Source organism: Heterodontus francisci, chromosome 32, assembly GCF_036365525.1.
Source record: "Heterodontus francisci isolate sHetFra1 chromosome 32, sHetFra1.hap1, whole genome shotgun sequence".
Lineage (NCBI taxonomy): Eukaryota > Metazoa > Chordata > Chondrichthyes > Heterodontiformes > Heterodontidae > Heterodontus > Heterodontus francisci.
The window spans coordinates 37,825,475-37,847,237 of NC_090402.1; the positions used below are offsets into that span (position 1 = coordinate 37,825,475).

Below are 21,763 nucleotides of genomic sequence, written 5' to 3' on the forward strand. Positions count from 1 at the left end.
ATGGATTATATTCCATCTCAATTCAGAACTCAAAGCATGGACATTTAACCATCTAATACTTTGGATAATACTAAGCTGTATTGCATGGTGGTTGTGTAAACATTTGCAATCATATCAGCAAATGTGTTTCCATTGCACTTGGCCTTCTCTGTCACAAGACTCAAGGACTTGGGATACAGCTGCTGCATTCATTCAACTTGTTCAGAAAATAATCACAACAGGTTTCATTTGCACAAACTGAAACAACCCTACGGCCTGCAGTTGGGTTGAAGTTAAGGGAAGGCCTGTAAGATGTAATGTTTTACAGCATATTATTTTCACCCCTTTCAATTTTCTTAATGACTCTTACTATCTTTCCCTTGAGGTTGTAGGTGTGTGGTATATCTCTAGGCTTCAGGCCATTTTTGAAATCACTGTTGATCAAAACACTGGATGACAGGAAAATAACTGAAACAAACAATTTTAACACCTGTGCTGCCCCGATTACCATATCCCCTTAGCAGCATAGACGTGAAAAGTTCATTATGTGGGTGTACTACAGGCTCAGAAACCACACCTCTGCACTTAGTGCTCTCATATCCATTCCCACTGGGTCTGACATTACCTAAAGCACTCAATTGGGCTATGGCCCACACTGTACACCATTTTACTCACAGTATTGTTAGATCAATCAATTAATAAGCTTGAGTTGAGTTCTGTTACTTATAAACAAAAGCTCTGAATTCCAATACTGCTAAAAAGGGAGAATGTGACTTATTTGAAGGGGCTCTCACCATGACTGAGACATGGAGGACATGCATCTGTTCATCCACTATCTCAGAGGGCTCCCGCATAGTTGGTGGAGTTATCTGTGACAGGTGCTCAGCATTACTCATGGAGACGTGGAAATACAGGGTGCCATTCTCCAGCCATTGCTGCTTCCAGTGGACCAAAGAGATATCAGCAACTGTTCCGGTCATTTCTGAAATGAGAAAGAGAAAAACTCTGAGTTCAAACTGTTCTTTATATTACGATCAATTCCATCCTATTGGGGATCATTTTAATATTGCCTTGCTTTGTGAAAAATTAGACCTTTTCCTTACTGATGGCGAAATGGTGTAAAGCAAAACATTTACTTAAAAGTTATGAAATACCGCGATTTTGCATGCCTCATATTCTGCCTTCACCAACAAAGAAAGTGCAGCAATGCTTCCCAGAATGAAGAAAAGAGAGAAAAAAAATCATAGGACAAGCTACCTCAAATATCTTCAGAAGTCAATTAAGCAACAGCACCGTCAGTGATAGAGCGCCTAGTTGGGGACTAGGCAGGTGAACAAGAAGGCAAAGAGTAATTTGAAATCTATAGAACAAAATGGCTTCAAAGAAATACACTGGCTTATCTGCCAGCATTGACCACAGCTGCAAACTCTTTCAAATTTGGGTGGTGGGGTGAAGGGCAGTGTTAAAAATCAATAGTAGATATCGTACATTATGATCAGAGTGAAAATTTTGACACATCCCCTGAACCAACATTAGGAAGTTCATGGAAACCATCTCCCAGGTCATTTTCCCTTATACCTATTTTTACTCCTCTCCGCTGCATTATTTCAACTGTTAATTCTTTTGTGTTAATTTTTCCAGACGATAGAGCATCACAGAGGGCAAGATTTTATGCTGCCCTTGGAGATGGAGGGGCAAACGAAATGGCAGGGGATGCCGTTCCCATGCAGGCTCCTGCCATTTTGTCCTACCCAGTTAAGAACGAGGCAGAGAGGCCTGCCGCCATGGGGAGACACCACCAGGGAAAGCCTGGCGGCCTCTGAGCAGGGTCAGGATGTGGTCCCTCCTTTGAGGAAATTCCAGGCCCCTGGAGGGCACCCATCCTCCCCAACCCCCTGCCGGCGGTGATGGTCACCCCTCTGGGAAGACCCCCATCACAAAATCCTGTTGTTGGGGCCTGCCTGAATGGCACCAGTGACCCTCAACCCCACTTACCTCTCACAGAGTCTCCTCCAGTCTTCTACTCTGCAGGGCATTCTGCAGTATTGGTCACTGCTCCCGGTGATGCTGCCAGTACTGCAGAGCTGCAGGCATTCCGATTGGTCGGCAGCTCTGGAAGCGGGAGCTCACCCCTTAAAGGGACAGCATCCCAGATAGTGAGCCATTAATTACCTGCCCACCATGTGATAGCAACAGGTGTCCAACTGAAGGCCGAGGTGGGGTCTCCCCCACCTTCTGGCCTACCGCTGGGACCCTCGTCGTCGGATTAAAATACGGTCCTGACTGTACAAATTACACATGATCATCCTAGTGTTTAACATGTTGCATAACTTCAGCAATTGTCTGAATTCCAGCAAGTTTCACACACTGAAGAGTTTACATTTCAATTCATAGAGACAATTAACAGTGAAAAAAATTCATTAAACAGAATTGTGTGGGGGTTTTCATTTAACATGACTACAATTTCTAGTTCCTTGCATGTTTCATTTGATTTGATTGTGATATTCAAAATACATTTTTTTAAATTGACTTTCCCCTCTTGCTTCAAACTAAAAATAAAACTCAGAAAACAGCCAAAATATAACTGATTTTAAAACGGGCGAAACAAACTTTAATGATCTTTGTGTGGTGCACAATATATTTCTTAGCAATCCATTACTGTAAAACTGTCCAAAATATGGTATTGCGGCTGAATGTTCCAATATGCATTATGTTCCACTTACTTTCACTTGCATTACACTGTAATGATAATAAAAAATTGAGGAAACAATGTGAAGCAATGTAAAATCAAACCAGTTTCACTCTTACAGTTTATATGATGGCTGCATTACTGATTTTGTGAGCCATCGTCATTCAGGCATCTATTAAACAAAACAAAATCTATCTGTCCAATATATTTGCAAACATTGTTTTTTTCTTTTTATGTCTCAGCCATGCATTTTTTCCAGTCACACTGTTCCAAATCCAAGTCGGCAGCAGCAACTGTCCCTCGATTCAAGGATGATGTCTACACAGGGTTGCAAATCTCTTCGATGGATCTTCATGTGACCGAACAGGCTGATTCGCGACTCACAGATATTTGGGCACATGGGGCGGGACATCCTGTGAGGTAGTGGGATCCAGAGTGCAGGATTTGCTTCTTTTTCTTTCATTCTCCGCCACTGCTCTGCCTCATCATTCAAGGGTTTAGACTCAAAGAGTGATGCAGCTTGATGGGCAAGTTGTCACCATTTTGAATGATAGGCAGCAAACTCCTCCCTGCAATCAAGATCAATGCTGCCATGCTTCAAAGAGATCTTCAGGATGTTTTTGAAGCATTTTCTTTACCCTCCCCTGGAACTCTAGCTATTTGAGAGTTGAGAAAACAGGACCTGGTGAGGAGACAGTTTTCAGCTATCCAGACACAGTATTCAGTCCATCAAAGTTGATTTTGCAGGAGTTTTGCCTGAATGCTTGTGGAGCTGGCTTCAAGAAGGATACTCGTGCTTGGTCGACAGTCCTCCCATTGAATCCGGAGGATGTAGCAGAAGCATTGTTTATGGAATTTCTCCAGCACTCTTATGTGTCGCTGATACACAGTCCAGGTCTTACTGCAGTACAGGAGTGTGGTGACAACAACAGTTCTGTACACTAGGACCTTTGTTGACTTGGAGATCATTGTTGTCAAACACTCGCTGCTGTAGTTTGTAGAAGGCTAAGCTGGCGCAGCTTATCTGGTGTTGAATCTCCTAGTCAATGGTGGCATTTTGAACAGGGGTAGCTGCCAAGGTATGGGAAGTGATCAACATGTTCCAGAGTCTCTCCTTCAACATATATGAGAGGTGGAATATTAGGCTTAACAAGTGTGAGTTGATTGAGTTTTGTTTTGTCAACATTTATGGACAGACCTAATCACTTGCATGCAAAGATTGAAGAGTTCTCGAGTGGCTTCCAAATCTGGTGCAGAGTGGACAACAACACTACGGTCATCCGCAAACTGTAGATCACGTATGCCTATGGTGGTCAGTTTAGTTTTGGCACGGAGGCAACTGAGGTTAAACAGTTTTCCATCTAGGCAGTATTTAGTACTCATACCAGACAGCAGTTGATCCATCAGGTAGATTGTGAACAGCATGGGGGCTATCATACAGTCTTGCTTGTCCCCGGTCCGGATTTTGAAGGCGTCTGTTTCAGAATTCCCACTCAAGACAGTTGCAGTTATATCATCATGGAGCAATTGCAGGATCATTTAGAAGTTTCTTGGACATCCAAATCTTTGGACCACAATCAATCAACAGAGCCTCGGGACTCACTGAGTCAAATGCTTTGGTCAGGTTGATGAATATAGGCCAGGTTGATGAATATAATGAAGAGCTCTTGGTGGTGTTCTTGACATTTTTCTTGACTTTTCTTTGACTCTGGCAACAAGAACCATGATGGAGGTTCCTCTGAAAGGTCTAAAGCCACACTATGTCTCTGGGAGGATTCCCTCAGCCATAGGAAGTAGGCAATTCAGGAGAATGCATGCCGGATGTTTCCTGCCATGGACAAGAGGGAAATACCTTGATAGTTTCCACAGCATGATTTATCTTGACTTATCTCCCTTCTTGGAGAAAGTTGCAATTGTCGCATTCCTGAAGTCGGGGTGGGGGGAGTTCTTATTCCTCCCAAATCTGTAGGATGAGTGCATGGAGTCTTGATGTGAGCAAAAGCCCACCGGCTTTGAAGATCTCAGCTGGAATACCATTGGGGCCGCAGGCTTTGTTGTTTCTCATCTGTTTGATTGCTTGTTGTAGCTCTCTCATTGATGGTGGTTCACCCATAGATTCTATCACTGTTTACCATCACTGTTTACTGGGGTTAGCCTGGAGAGTATCAGCTGCCATTGTGGATTCATGATTGAGTTGCTGAAAATGTTCTTTGCAGTATTGACAGATGGCATTGTCATCCTAAACAGAGACACCATCCTGTGAGCAAAGGGGATTTTATCCATTTGACCTTGTTCTATAGATAGCCCTGGTGGCTTCAAAAAAGCTCTGCATGTCTTGAAGGTCAGCATATAGTTGGATCTCTTGGGCTTTCTCTTCCCACCACTTGTCTTTTATCTTCCAGATTTGTCTTTGGGTGTTAGCCTTGAGCTGTTGGAATGTTACCTTCTTGACTAGTGACCTTGGATTGTTCAGCCAGGGAATGAAGGCTGCTCGTTTTTGTTCCAGGAGGTCACATATTTCAGCATCATTTTTGTTGAACCAGTCCTGGTAATGACGATGCTCAAACCCAATGGTCTGCACACAGGAATCTAGTAAAGCTGACTTTATTTATGCCCACTATTCTGAAATTGAGTTGGATGGGTGAGGATATTCCAGATCCTAGAATATTTGTAGGTATGTAGACATGAACATCACCACAGAAAAAAAAAGTAACCTGTCCCTTCTCTGTTGCTTGTTTAAATTATAGTAATAGATCCTCTTCTCCATTACTCATTTAACTTACAACAATTGAGATCTTAAACCTCGAGGGATTGCACTTTCGTGTTGGCAGCAGCTATTGTAATCACATTAAGCACACACCAGAATGACTGTGATCACAACAAGATACGAAGACACAAAATATCACAAAAGCACCCATTAATTATATTTATACACTTACCATTTGGAGGGAGAACAACATTTTGACAGGTAATCTTTAATATATGTTGGTTTTGTGTAGCGATGATAAGTTTGGCGGATGACTAAAATCCATTCATAGTCCCATTGTGTGGGTTTGCACAGGAAAAACAAGCTTCAACTGATTGAACAAACTGGATTATATTATTTACTGGGTGAAGAATGAAAACACAAAAAATAGGCTGATTGATCATTGCCCAGAAAAGCCAAACTCAATCTGTGAGGAGGCTGCCGGGTGGATTGCAATCAAAGTAAAGCATTGTAGGTCGTGAATCATGACTGGCAAACAATTGTGATTTTGATGCTCTGGTTTATTTTCAATTTCTGTTGATAGGTGGAATGGGGTGGGGGGGGGGGGGGAACGAGGCAGAAAGAGAAACTCATTGCAACTAATCATACAGTACAGAAAGAGGCTATTCAGTCCATTGTGCCTGCGCTGGCTTCTCGGTACATGAGGTCATTCAAGTTGAGCGAGTAAAAAGGAATGGAGTCATGGTAGGAGATCAGTATAGTGATGGGGATTGATGCTGCTCTCAATAGCCAAGAGCATGAGTCCTGAAGCTGTGTTGTCTGCCTGGTGCCAGGATTAAGGACATCTCCTCAGGGCTGGAGAGAAACTTGGGAGTGGGAGAAGAAAGCTCCAGTTGTCATAGTCCGTGTAGCAACTACATAGTTACGACTAAAAAAATGAGGTTTTGCTAAGGGAGTATGAGCAGCTTGGGACTAAATTAAAAAGCAGAACCACAAAGGTAATAATCTCTGGGTTACTACCTGAGTCACTAGCAAATTGGCATAGAGTCTCTCAGATCACAGAGTTGAATGCATGGCTCAAAGATTGGTGTGTAAGAAACGGGTTACAATTCATGGGGCACTGGCGCCAATACTGGAGAGAGGGAGCTGTTCCACTGGAATGGGCTTCACTTGAACCATGCTGGGACCAGTGGTCCTGGCAATTTAAATAACTAAGGCTGTAGACAGACTAAATAGTGGGGGGGAGGGGAAGGGTTCAAGTGAGGAGAAATTAAAAAAGTTAAACAGAAAAGCAATCATGCAGGGTTGTGATATGGATAATGATAACCAGAATGTGACAGTAAAGGACATAGCATACAAGCATGAGAGTGCACCAACAAATAAGGTCAGAGGAGGGAAAAATAGTAAAAAGGCAAAATTAAAGGCTCTTAATCTGAATACATGCAGCAGTTATAAAAGGATAGATCAATTGATGACACAAATAGAAATAAATAATCTGATAGCCATTTCAGAGATGTCGTTACAAGGTGATCAAGGCTGGGAACTCAATATTCAGGGTGCTTGATATTTTGGAAGGGTAGTCAGAAAGGAAAAGGAGGTGGGAAAGCTCTGTTAATAAAGGATGAGATTAGTACAGTAAGTGAGAAATGATCCTGATTTGAAAGATTAAGATGTAGCATCAGTTTGGGTGGAGATAAGAAATTGGAAGGGAAAGGCGTCACTAGTGGAAGCAGTCTGTAGCCCTTTAACAGAAGAAAGAAAGAAATAATGGTGGCTTGTAAGAAGGGTAATGCAGTGATTGTGGGCAAGTTTAATCTTTATATATATTGGACAAATAAAATTGGTAAAGACAGCCTTAAGGACAAGTTCATAGAGTGTACTTGGGACTGTTTCTTAGAACAATACGTTGTTGAACCAACCAGGGAACAGGTTATTTTAGATCTGGTAATGTGTAACAAAACAGGATTAATTACTGATTGCATGGTAAAGGATCCTTTAGGGAAAAGTGATCATAACATGGATGAATTTCACATACAGTTTGAGGGTGAGAAACTTGGGTCTGAAACTAGAGTCTTAAATTTAAATAAAGGCAATTACAAAGGTATGAAAGCAAAGTTAGCTGAACTGGACTGGGGAAATAGATTATAAGGTAAGACAGTAGATAAGCAGTGGCAGCCATTTAAAGAGATATTTCATAATTCTCAACAAAGATGTATTCCATTGAGAAAGAAAGACTTCACGAGAAGGAGGAACAATCTGTGGCTAACTAAGGAAGTTAAGGATGGTATCAAATTGGAAGAAAAGGCATGGTGCAAAGATTAGTGGTAGACCAGAGATCGGGAAAATTTTAGAAACCAGCACAGGATGACTAAAAAATATAAAGAGGGAGAAAATAGATTATGAGAGCAACCTAGTAAGCAATATAAAAAGACAGTAAGAGCTCGACAAGTATATAAAATAAAGTAGCTAAAGTAAACGTTAGTCCCTTAGAGAATGAGACTGGGTAATTAATAATGGGAAACAAGGAAATGGCAAGAGATGTTGAGCAAATATTTTATATCTGTCTTCATAGTAGAAGATACGAAAAGCATCCCAATAATAGTAGAAAATCAAGGGGCAAAAGGGTGGGAGGAACTTAAAACAATTATCACGAGAGGAAAAAGTACCAGGCAAACTTATGGGACTAAATACTGACAAGTCTCCTGGGCCTCCATTCAGAGAAATAGCTGCAGAGATAGTGGATGCATTGGTTGGAATCTTCCAAAATTCCTGAGATTCTGGAAAGATCCCAGCAGATTGGAAAACTGCAAATGTAATGGCCCTATTCAGGAAAGGAGGGAGGCAGAGGAAACTATAGGCCAGTTAACCTGAAATCTTTCATTGAGAAAATACTGGAATCCATTATTAAGGAATTAGTAGCGGGACATTCAGAAAACCATAATAAAACCATGTTGACTCTGCTTGATTGTATGAAAGAGAAATCATGTTTGACAAATTGGAGTTCTAGGAAGAAGTAACGAGCAGGGTAGATGAAGGGGAACCAGTCGATGTAGTGTATATGGATTTCTAAAAGGCATTAAATAAGGTGCTACAAAAAAGGTTACTGCACAAGATAAGAGCTCATGGTGTTGGGGGTAATATATTAGCATGGATAGAGGATTGGCTAATAATAGGAAACAGCAATTCGGGATAAATGGATCATTTTCAGGTTGCTCAAGGGATCAGTGCTGGGGCCTCAACTATTTACAATCTATATTGTAAGCTTTCATTGCAGCAGCTTTTTTGGGAGCAGAGAGTGCGAGCGAGTGAGAAGCTGGGAAGGTCAGTTTAAAGTAAACTTAATTTCTTTTTGTTTTCGGCGGAGACCAGGGGGCTGCTGGGTAAGTAAAACCCTATATATTTGGGCCGTTTCTGAACCTCAGACACTACACCTGTAGTGCCTCCCAACCGCCATCCTCCTCGAACCAAAAAAAAAGGACTCGGTGGTGTGTAGATAAGGTAAGGCTTTTTCTATTTCTCTTTTTTTTTAACGTGTGATCGGTTAAAAACTTTTCGTTCCTTTTTCATTTAACTAAGTTTAAGATTAAAAATGGCAGGAGATCTCAGGCCCGTGACATGCTCCTCTTGCTCAATGTGGGAGCTCAGGGACATGGCTGATGTCCCTGACTCCTTCACGTGCAGGAAGTGTGTCCAGCTGCAGCTCTTGTTAGACCGCATGATGGCTCTGGAGCTGCGGATGGACTCACTTTGGAGCATCCGCGATGCTGAGGAGGTAGTGGATAGCACTTTTAGCGAATTGGTCACACCGCAGATTAGGATTGCTGAGGGAGAAAGGGAATGGGTGACCAAAAGGCAGAGAAAGAGCAGGAAGGCAGCGCAGGTGTCCCCTGCGGTCATCTCCCTCCACAACAGGTATACCGTTTTGGATACTGTTGAGGGAGATGGCTCACCAGGGGAAGGCAGCAGTAGCCAGGTTCATGGCACCGTGGCTGGCTCTGCTGTTCAGAAGGGCGGGAAAAAGAGTGGAAGGGCTATAGTCACAGGGGATTCGATTGTAAGGGGAGTAGATAGGCGGTTCTGTGGTCGAAAACGAGACTCCCGAATGGTATGTTGCCTCCCAGGTGCACGCACGGGTCAGGGATGTCTCAGATCGGCTGCAGAACATTCTGAAGGGGGAGGGGGAACAGCCAGTTGTCGTTGTGCACATAGTCACCAATGATATAGGTAAAAAACGGGATGAGGTCCTACAAGCAGAATTTAGGGAGTTAGGAGCCAAGTTAAAAAGTAGGACCTCAGAGGTAGTAATCTCAGGATTGCTACCAGTGCCACGTGATAGTCAGAGTAGAAATGAAAGAATAGTCAGGATGAATGCGTGGATTGACAGATGGTGCAGGAGGGAGGGGTTCAGATTTTTGGGACATTGGGACCAGTTCTGGGGGAGGTGGGACTATTACAAATTGGACGGTCTACACCTGGGCCGGACTGGAACCAATGTCCTTGAGGGTGCTTTTGCTAACGCTGTTGGGGAGGGTTTAAACTAATGTGGCAGGGGGATGGGAACCAAATGAGGTCAGTGGACAGTAAGGAGGTAGTAACTAAAGCCTGTAAGGAACTAGATAATGAAGTCAGCGTGACTAAGGGAAAGAGTAGGCAGGGAGCAGATGATGAAAGCAAAGGGACTGGTGGTCTGAGGTTTATTTGTTTTAATGCAAGAAGTGTAGTAGGTAAGGCAGATGAACTTAGGGCTTGGATATTAGTACCTGGGAGTATGATGTTATTGCTATTACTGAGACTTGGTTAAGGGAAGGGCATGATTGGCAACTAAATATCCCAGGATACCGATGCTTCAGGCGGGATAGAGAGGGAGGTAAAAGGGGTGGAGGAGTTGCATTACTGGTTAAAGAGGATATCACAGCTGTGCTGAAGGAAGGCACTATGGAGGACTCGAGCTGTGAGGCAATATGGGCAGAACTCAGAAATAGGAAGGGCGCGGTAACAATGTTGGGGCTGTACTACAGGCCTCCCAACAGCGAGCGTGAGATAGAGGTACAAATATGTAAACAGATTATGGAAAGATGTAGGAGCAACAGGGTGGTGGTGATAGGAGATTTTAATTTTCCCAACATTGACTGGGATTCACTTAGTGTTAGAGGTCTAGATGGAGCAGAATTTGTAAGGAGCATCCAGGAGGGTTTTCTCGAGCAGTATGTAAATAGTCCAACTCGGGAAGGGGCCATACTGGACCTGGTGTTGGGGAATGAGCCGGGCCAGTTGGTTGACGTTTCAGTAGGGGACTACTTTGGGAATAGTGATCACAATTCCGTAAGTTTTAGAATACTCATGGACAAAGACGAGAGTGGTCCTAAAGGAAGAGTGCTAAATTGCGGGAAGGCCAACTACACCAAAATTCGGCAGGAGCTGGGGAATGTAGATTGGGAGCAGCTGTTTGAAGGTAAATCCACATTTGATATGTGGGAGGCTTGATTAGCGTGCAGGAGAGACATGTTCCTGTGAAAATGAGGGGTAGAAATGGCAAGATTAGGGAACCATGGTTGGCAGGTGAAATTGTGAGACTAGCTAAGAGGAAAAAGGAAGCATACATAAGGTCTAGGCGGCTGCAGAAAGACGAAGCTTTGAAAGAATATCGGGATTGTAGGCGCAATCTGAAATGAGGAATTAAGAGGGCTAAAAGGGGTCATGAAATATCTTTAGCAAACAGGGTTAAGGAAAATCCCAAAGCCTTTTATTCATATATAAGGAGCAAGAGGGTAACTAGAAAAAGGATTGGCCCACTCAAGGACAAAGGAGGAAAGTTATGCGTGGAATCAGAGAAAATGGGTGAGATTCTAAACGAGTACTTTGCATCGGTATTCACCGAGGAGAGGGACATGACGGATGTTAAGGTTAGGGACAGATGTTTGATTACTCTAGGTCAAGTCGGCATAAGGAGGGAGGAAGTGTTGGGTATTCTAAAAGGCATTAAGGTGGACAAGTCCCCAGGTCCGGATGGGATCTATCCCAGGTTACTGTGGGAAGCGAGAGAGGAAATAGCTGGGGCCTTAACAGATATCTTTGCAACATCCTTAAACACGGGTGAGGTCCCGGAGGACTGGAGAATTGCTAATGTTGTCCCCTTGTTTAAGAAGGGTAGCAGGGATAATCCAGGTAATTATAGACCGGTGAGCCTGACGTCAGTGGTAGGGAAGCTGCTGGAGAAGATACTGAGGGATAGGATCTATTCCCATTTGGAAGAAAATGGGCTTATCAGTGCTAGGCAACATGGTTTTGTGCAGGGAAGGTCATGTCTTACCAACTTAATAGAATTCTTTGAGGAAGTGACAAAGTTGATTGATGAGGGAAGGGCTGTAGATGTCGTATACATGGACTTCAGTAAGGCGTTTGATAAGGTTCCTCATGGTAGGCTGATGGAGAAAGTGAAGGCGCATGGGGTCCAAGGTGTACTAGCTAGATGGATAAAGAATTGGCTGGGCAACAGGAGACAGACAGTAGCAGTGGAAGGGAGTTTCTCAAAATGGAGACGTGTGACCAGTGGTGTTCCACAGGGATCCGTGCTGGGACCACTGTTGTTTGTGATATACATAAATGATTTGGAGGAAAGTATAGGTGGTCTGATTAGCAAGTTTGCAGATGACACTAAGATTGGTGGAGTAGCAGATAGTGAAGGGGACTGTCAGAGAATACAGCAGAATATAGACTGGAGAGTTGGGCAGAGAAATGGCAGATGGAGTTCAATCAGGGCAAATGCGAGGTGATGCATTTTGGAAGATCCAATTCAAGAGTGAACTATACAGTAAGTGGAAAAGTCCTGGGGAAAATTGATGTACAGAGAGATTTGGGTGTTCAGGTCCATTGTTCCCTGACGGTGGCAACGCAGGTCAATAGAGTGGTCAAGAAGGCATACGGCATGCTTTCCTTCATCGGACGGGGTATTGAGTACAAGAGTTGGCAGGTCATGTTACAGTTGTATAGGACTTTGGTTCGGCCACATTTGGAATACTGCGTGCAGTTCTGGTCGCCACATTACCAAAAGGATGTGGATGCTTTGGAAAGGGTGCAGAGGAGGTTCACCAGGATGTTGCCTGGTATGGAGGGCGCTAGCTATGAAGAGAGGTTGAGTAGATTAGGATTATTTTCATTAGAAAGACGGAGGTTGAGGGGGGACCTGATTGAGGTGTACAAAATCATGAGAGGTATATACAGGGTGGATAGCAAGAAGCGTTTTCCCAGAGTGGGGATTTCAATTACAAGGGGACACGAGTTCAAAGTGAAAGGGGAAAAGTTTAGGGGGGATATGCGTGGAAAGTTCTTTACGCAGAGGGTGGTGGGTGCCTGGAACGCATTGCCAGTGGAGGTGGTAGACGTGGGCACGATAGCGTCTTTTAAGATGTATCTGGACAGATACATGAATGGGCAGGAAGTAAAGAGATACAGACCCTTCGAAAATAGGTGACAGGTTTAGATAGAGGATTTGGATCGGTGTAGGCTTGGAGGGCCGAAGGGCCTGTTCCTGTGCTGTAATTTTCTTTGTTCTTTGTTCTCTTTATATTAATGATTTGGATGAAGTGACCAAGTGTATTGTAGCCAAATTTGCTGACAATACAAAGAAAGGTGGGAAACCAAGTTGGTGATCACAAAAGAGTCTGCAAAGGGATATAGATAGGTTAAGTGAGTGGGCAAAAATTTGACCAATGAGGCATCATGTAGGAAAATGTCAGGTTATCCACTTCGGCAGGAAGGATAGAAAAGCGAAATATTATTTAAATGGAGAGAGATTACAGAATGCTGCGGTACAGAAGGATCTGGGTGTCCTCATAAATGAAACACAAAAAGTTAACATGCAGGTACAGTAAGTAATTAGGAAGGCAAATGGAATGTTGGCCTTTATTGTAAGGGGGATGGAGGATAAAAGTAGGGAAGTCTTGCCGCAACTGTACAGGGCATTGGTGAAACCATACCTAGAGTACGGTGTACAGATTTAGTCTCCCTATTTAAGGAGGAGTATACATGCATTGGAGGCAGTCCAGAGAAGGTTCACTAGGTTGTTTCCTGGGATTCAGGTGTTATCTTATGAGGAAAGCTTGAGCAGGTTGGGCCCATACTCGTTAGAGTTTAGAAGAATGAAAAGTGATCTAATTGAAACGTAAGATTCTGAGGGGGCTGGACCAGTTAGATGCTGACAGGACGTTTTACCTCGTGGGTGAATCTACAACTAGGAAGCACACTTTCAAAATAAGGGGTTGCCCATTTAAGATTGAGATGAGGAAGAATTTCTGCTCTCAGAGAGTCGTGAATCTTTGGAATTCTCTAGCCCAGATAGCTGTGGAGGCCAAGTCATTGATTATATTCACAGCTGAGATAGGCAAATTTTTGAACTATAAAGGGAATTAAGGGCGACGGCAAACAGGCAGGAAAGTAGAGTTGTGGTGAAGATCAGATCAGCCATGATCTTAGTGAACAGTGGAGCAGGCTTGAGGTGCGTATGGCCTACTCCTGCTCCTATTTCTAATGTTCTTACCCCGGTTCAAGTTAGCTTGCTCAAAAAAAAAACACAAGATGCTCTGGCCATTTCATTCTCATCCTTCCTAAATATAAAACCTATGATTTGCCCTCATTACAGAAGACACGATTGGGAGGAAAAATTGTAAAACAAAATGTTGTCTGTCACATTCATGGGAATGAAGGTCATACTTCACTGACAGTACCTTCACTGTCCAGCATCTACACAATGTATCTGACCCAACAAAGCTGTGTTTCTGGTGAGCATCACTTTGAATCAGGCGCACTGGCTTAAAGCAAGACTCCTGGCTAGTGATCTCATCACACATTTGATCTGTTAAATCAATTGCAAAAGATGTATTTGATCCAGTAGGTGTTCAACCTTGATCTGAAAAATAGCAAACATTCCTCTGGCAGGCAGAAGAAGCAGAACAAAGTTACTTTGAAACCACACTTCAGACCTGTCACATACCCATGGATAACTAGGAGAATATAACACCAGATTGGGCACAATGCCCTATATTCTGCCATCAACTCTCTTTATGAGAGTCTTTATGAGTTTTGCAGAAGACAGGAGAACTGCTTTTCTACATACAGCAAAACTAACCCTCTGCGTTAAACTTGTGGTCCATGCATCAGACTCAACAGATACCAGCACACACACCAGAGCACTTGAGAAATCTCTCATGAACCAATTATCTTCCCAACAAAGGACAAACATTGTATACTGAGTAGCCTGTTTCTATAGTTAGTTAATATGTTTGCATTAATATTCCCATTTGTGCTGTTTCAGAGTGGCTATTCACCATTTAATTTACACTGGTTAATGACTGGAGCAGGCAAGACCTTAATCCGAAGCACATTAAACTATGTGCCAAAAATAAAACAAAGAGGAAATTAAAGAGCGGATCTTCCTTTCTGGTCCTGTCCAGCAGCAATGAGTGCTAAGCATACTGACAGGTCCCTGGGCCTGCGTGGAGCAGTGGTATGGCCAGAGAGAGAGAGATGAGCTGGAATTTTACATTGGACGGGAGGCCGCGCCTACTAGCCAAAAAAGTCAGGGGTGAGCCTGCCTCTGCCGGCCTGGAAGCCACACTATGATCTTACGTGGCCCAGGCTCTTAATTGGCCTCAGATGGGACTTCCGTCCCTCTAAGGCAGGAAGTCCTGCCTCCAAGAGCTGCTGGTCAATCAGCGGGCCGGCAGCTCTCAGTCCCAGCAGCGCCACCGGGAGCGGTGGCCACTGCTGGGACTGTAGCCAGGGAGTGGAGCAAGAGGGAAGCCAGCCCCAGAAAAAGGATAGGTTTGTGGGGCCTCACCGAGGCAAGAGGGCGTCAGGTAGTGGGGAGGGGGTGGTGTGGAGATGTATTTTAGTGGGGGCGGTTGGGCCGTGGGGAAGGCCCTACGTAAGGCACAGGGTGCCTGATCATGAGAGCCCCCCCCCCCACCCCCAGCTCACAAGGAGCCTGCCAGGTTTTAGTGGGCAGTCTCTTGGGGGGCCTGAGCCACCAGCTGACCACTGGTAAAATATCAGCAGCGGCGGGAAGAGGCTAAGTGCAGTTAATTAGCTACTTTAGGGCTTTAATTGGCCTGGGGCGGGTGGGCCGTTTCTCGCCACCGCCGCCCCTTGTAAAATTGCAACATGGGTGGGAATGTGATGGGAACGGCACCCCTGCTTTCCACTTAATTTTACGACCACCCCACACCTCCAGCCCGCTCCTGCAGGGGGCATAAAATTGTTGATTGTTGTAAAAACCCATCTGGTTCACAAATGTCCTTTAGGGAAGGAAATCTGCGTCCTTACCTAGTCTGGCCTACATGTGACTCCAGAGCCACAACAATGCGGTTAACTCTTACATGCCCTCTGAAATGGCCTAGCAAGCCACTCAGTTGTATCTAACCGCTATGAAGTCAATAAAGAATGAAATCGGACAGACCACCCGGCATCGACCTAGGCACTGGAAACGACAATGGCAAACCCAGTCCTGTTGACCCTGCAAAGTCCTCCTTACTAACATCTGGGGGTTTGTGCCAAACTCCAGCGGTTCAAGAAGGCAGCTCACCACCACCTTCTCAAGGGCCATTAGGTGAAGGAAATAAATGCTGGCCTAGCCAGCAATGCCCACATCCCATGAATGAATAAAAAAAATCCAGCCATGATTTCTACTGGGTTAGGGAATCAGGGGTTTTTTTGCAGCTCAGGAGAGACCCAGGAGAATAACCTTCGCAGATGCCATGGAGGATAGTAGTTATTTCTCATTTGTCTCCATATAAGTTGCATCTCAAAAGGACAGAGGGTGGGGTGAGTGCGGGGGGTGGGGGGGGGGGGGGGGGGTGGTACAAGTACAAAATACTAACAGAATACCTCTAGAATCAGTTGCAACAGATTTTCACAGAGGCAATATGCTCTTGATCTGCATCCAATGCTATTAGAGGACCAGTGTAAAAAGCTTACTTGGCCTCCTTTACAATTTACACTGTTGACCATCTCTTCAGATGCAGTTATGTGCAGACACCAGAAATGCCACAGAGGACTTCAAATGCACTGCTCTTCAGGAACAGAATGGGAGAAAAGGATTAGCTCCCCTTCTTCCTCTGCATTGCGCCTATCTTGGATACTATTTGGAAACAGGGCCACCATTGGCCTCTTGGGATTTATTTTTTTCTGATAGAATTTGCTCAAAGGGTTTGTACGCTGAATAAAATAAAAATCAGCTGGGAATTCATTCATAAATTTTGATGATTTGCTTCTGGAGCTCAAAACAAATTGCTGAAAATTCAGCCAGCTAGAACAATCTGACAACCAGTTACAAAGAGCGAGCAGAGGAAATTCAGCAGACTTCTTCATTAAGAAAATACAGCTCTTGCCACTTAGTTTGGTATAATTAAATGTATTGGTAAATTGATCTGTACATTTAAATATAAATAAACCTCACCATTAATGTGTGAAGTTTAGAATTAATTTGCAGCACAAGGCACTTGCATGCCAGATAATGGAAACAGCAGGCAAGCTCATTTGCACCATCAACATGCAAAGCATGCTGTGAAAAATGCTTCTCTCCTTCCCCTTTACCCAGTAACTCGTTTTCTTTCTTTCACTTCAAGACCACTGAAATAGGAGATATGACTTGAGCTGCTGAATAGCAATGAATCAGGTAAAATATTCCAATTAATTTGCTACAGTGAAAGCTCATTTAGTGGCTCAGTGGATAGATAGACTGCCTGGTGTTGCATAAGAATTAGACATACTTTGTTGCAGTTGTACATTATAAAACTCTTTGCATTCAGAACCCCTAAAAAAAATAATGTGTGAGCCACTATGAGTTGTGACAAAATATTTGATGAGACTTACAAATAAGATGGGCTCTTTCTTCATAGCATATCAAGACTGTGTTTTAGATGCATGAAAATATAGTTCTTAAAGTTCATTATAGATTCATACAGACCAGCAAGATTCATTCCCGGGTTTTTGCTGAGTAAACCGTAGGGCTGTGCCAATTTATCTCAAGATTTTGAACAAAGATCAGAAATATCAGCCAGGATTTCTTTTTTGATTATTGCTCAGTAAACCTGGCTACTCAATACTAGGTGATCACAGGATCAGGCTCAACTGTGATGCCTTCCACAGTCCAATAGTCTGTCAGCACCCACTGTCCTAGCTCATACATGAAACAACTCATATAATTAGTCAGTTATTAACTGGCATATCAAGAAATTTTACCTTTGGATGTATTTTGTTCAGAAACAAGCAAGTACAATGTTGGACTCTATAACAACAATAATTTGCATTTATATAACACCTTTAATGTAGCAAAACACAAGGCACTTCATTGCAGCTTTAAACAAAATTTGACACTGAGGCACATACAGAGATGTTAAGAGAGGCGAATAAGAGCTTGGTCAAAGAGGTAGGTTTTAAGGAGAGTCTTCAAAGACAAGAGAGAGGTAGAGAGGGCGAGAGGTAGAGAGGCAGAGAGGTTTAGGGAGACAATTCCAGAGTTTCGGACCTAATTTGCTGAAGGTAAGGCTGCTGATGGTGGAACAATAAAAATCAAGATAAGCAAGAGGCCCGAATTAAAGGAATGCAGAGATCTCGGAGGGTTGTAGGACAAGAGGAGGTTACAGAATTAGGATGGAAGACCGGAAGCCAATGTAGGTCAGTGAGCACATTGGTGATGGGTGAAGGGGACTTGGTACAAGTTAGGATAAGGACAGCAGAGTTTTGAGTGAGCTCATGGCTAAGGAGGGTGCAAGATTGGAAGCTGAGAGGAGAGCACTGAAGTAGTCTACTCTAAAGGTGACAAAGGCACACTTGAGAGTTTCAGCAGCACAAGAGCTGACATAGGGACAGAAGCAGACGATGTTATAGAGGTAGAAGTATGCAGTTTAGATGATGGGGAGGTTAAGGGATGAGAAGCCCAGCTTAGGGTTAAATAGGGCAAAAAGTTTGCAAACTGTCTGATTCATTCAGTCTCACACAGCAGCCAGTAGGAGGGATAGAGTTGGTGGTAAGGAAGAGAGTTTGTGGCAGGCAAAGACATTGGCTTTGGTCTGGTCAATAATTAGTTGGAAAAAATTTCTGTTCATCCAGTACTGGATGCCAGAGAAGCAGCATTACAAATCAGAAACAGTGGAGGCGTCAAGAAAGGGGATAGAGAGGTGGAGCTGCTTATTGAGTGTAAATGTGGAACCTGCTGTTTTTCAAATGACATCCTGAGGGGCAGGATGTAGATGAGAAAAAGGAGAGGATTAAGGATAGACCCTTGGGGTCTCCAGAGGTAAACATACAGGAGCAGAAAGAGAGGTCATTGCAGGTGATTCTATGGCTATAGATGGACAAATAGGACTGGAACCAGGCAAGGGCAGTCTCACCCAGCTAGATGATGAAGGACAGGCATTGGAGGAGGATGGTGTGATCAACCCAGTCAAAGACTGCAGGCAGATCGAGAAGGATGAGAAACGATATTGCGCCATGGTCATAGTCACCCAGTGACAATTGTTACGACCGACCATTAAAGTCAAAGCCTCCAATCAAAATATACGATTCTGATTGTGGTGGGAGCAACGCACTGTCAATTCAGTCCCATCACTCCACAGATCAACCTAACATATCACTTTAAACTTTCCAAAGAAAGAAAGCCACAGCCAAATTGAACCATCTATTAACCCCCAAATGAGGCAAACCAAACCAGGTGTCTTTAGATCAACAAATTAATTGATTAATTAGTAAAACTAAATTCTTAAACACTACTAAGATATAAACAACATTTAAAAAAAAAAGTCAATACAATAAAGTCCATGCAGATTTATGCTCCTGAAGTGGAACAGTCCAAGGTTGCTTGAACTCCTTGCAGCCGTCCAATGGGAATTAAAAAAATGTTCAACATCCTAAGCTTCCTCATTCATCCAGCGATGGCCATCGTAGATCAACCACTCACAAACACTTTTCAATGAATCAGTTTGGCTTTAGAATTTTTTTTTGAGGGATGAGAAAGATCATCACAGTCTAACTTCCCTTCCTTCAGTTTAAATTATCAGAGATCTCGGTTCCATTCATGCTGGTCCAGCTGTCTGTTAGAGCAGTCTGTCTCCACTATAAGCCAGTTCAAAATTTAATTGCAACATTGTATCTCAGTCCTTGGTCTCTGAGTGGCTGTGTCCAAGGCAACCATGATGTATTAATTGAAATTGGTTGATTCCCTCTCTGTAGGGTTGTATCGAACGACAACCAGAATGCGCCTTCTCTATAACTCCTGCTAACTTCTGAGGCTGGCTTGTTCTTAAAGCAGTACTGATCCTTTGCTAACTTAAAGACACACTGCATACTTCAAAAACAAAAGTAACAGGATCATAACACAATGACGAAACGGTGATATATGTCCAAGCCAGGGTGATGTGGTGACTTGGAGGGGAACTTGGATGTGATGGGATTCTCATGCACCTGCTGCCTTTGTCCTTCTAGGAGGTTTTTGGAATTTGGAAGGTGCGATAAAAGTAGCCTTGGTGACTTGCTGCAGTGCCCGCTGTAAAAATGCACACTGCAACAATGGTGGAGGGAGTTAATCATCACCTAGACCATTGGGGCACGAGCAAAGGGAAGCAAGACTTTTCCTTATTCTGTATAGGAGAGGGGGGGGTGGGGGGGGATCAAATAACAGGTGGCCAGTCATCATGGGCCATAGTTGCACATTTACATGGTGTCAAATCAGAGCACCAAAAGCAGAGATGTGGAAATAGGTGTTCATATTGGCAAGGGCACAAAAGACTTAATGAAGAGGGAGTGTTGAGCAATTATCTTAAAAGCTTCAAAATATGTCTTGAAGGATGACTGTCATTTTAATTTTATATTCCTGTTTCAGAGTTGTGTGACTGGAATAAGGTAACAAAGAAACAATTCATCATAATGCACAGGGAATTGAAACCCCCTTTCAATATAATTTGAATTGAGTAAATTATTTTTAAAAATTGATATTGAATTGAAAAGCTCCTCCCCCAGACTGTGCTCAAGTGATAGCACTGATTTATTTTTAATCATGCCGAATGCCTCCAATAACTTCTTTTTAATTCACTTATGGAATGTCTGCATCGTTGGCAAAGTCAGCATTTAGTGTCAATCTCTAATTGCCCTTGACAAGGTAGTGGTGATCTACCTTCTTGACAACTGAGTGTCTTGCTAGGCCATTTAAGAGGTTAGTTAAAAGTCAACCACATTAATGTGAGCCGGGAATTGCATATAGGCCAGACTGGGTGAGGATGGGAGATTTCTTTGCCTGAAGAACATCAGTGAATCAGATGGGTTTTTACAACAATCCTATAGTTACATGGTCATCTTTACTGCTACTAGCATTTTCATTCCAGAATTAACTGAATTTAATTTCTCCAGTTGCCATGGTGGAATTTCAACTCATGTCTCCAGATCATTAGTCTAGGCCTCTGGATTACTAGTCCCCTAACATGAGCACGATGCTACCTTTCCAAAAGTAAAACTAATAATTACAATAGATTGTCAAGTCATTGTTACAAAATGCATATGTTTGACACACCGAGGGAGAAATTCGCTCGCATAGTGCCACTTGTGCAAACTTACATCAATTCCCTGGGGATAGGCAGTGCCATGGGCCACTATCTGCTTGGACCGCAGGGGTTTCTTCATTGATATCATTGACAAAAGCCACGTGAGCTGCACAGGTAGCAGCCCATTGCGCTGCCTGCCCCCGGGAAATCAACACAGTCTGCAGGTGCTACACGAATGGATTTCTTCTCCTGTGGCTCTCTTGGAGCACAGCAGCATTTTTGCATCAGTTGAAGAAAAATGCTATAATTGTACAACAGGATAGTGGTGTTCTAAGGATGGCTATGACTACATGACACATAGCCAGCTTCAAAATCCAATGGAAATGTGGGCATGGGGATTCATGGATGGTTGGGAGGTGGGGGGTGGGGGTGAAAGAAGTGATGCAATAGAGACTTGGTACATCTGATACTGGCCTTTCAGCTCTGGAATGTGAATTCAAATTCAGCCCACACTAAGGTCTTCTGTCTACTGGCTATCAGAATTCTTTGTGAAATAAGTTTAAGAAAAAAAATCTTAATCCAGTTCCTAATGTTCATGAGCCCAGTTTTTATACTGGCAACAGTTAGCAAAATCTCATGCAGAGCAGCAACTAGTTGATTGAAACAGGATTGGAAAAAATACAATACTGCTGCAAGAATGGGTGTTCTTCTGAGACTGGGGCTGAGTAAATCTGTTGGAGAAAAGTGGGGGAGCTTGTATCTCTATCTGGCCATGCCACAGCTGAGCCAGAAGTGCATGATGCTGAATGCAGAAAATAGTAAAGAGTCCCATTCCCTAGAATTTGTATGACACTTAGA

General features: G+C 43.4%; 1 protein-coding gene across 7 annotated transcripts in view; it reads right to left on the reverse strand.

Moving 5' to 3' along the window:
- The window catches only part of LOC137347765 (astrotactin-2-like), a 1,864,757-nt gene that overhangs the window by 1,710,604 nt on the left and 132,390 nt on the right, over positions 1-21,763 (reverse strand). For all 7 annotated transcript variants that reach the window (XM_068012699.1, XM_068012698.1, XM_068012697.1 and 4 more), the window contains exon 2: positions 774-961. In XM_068012699.1, coding sequence (XP_067868800.1) covers positions 774-959 — 186 coding nt within the window. In that variant the 5' untranslated portion in view covers positions 960-961. The remainder of the gene's footprint in view (positions 1-773; positions 962-21,763) is intronic.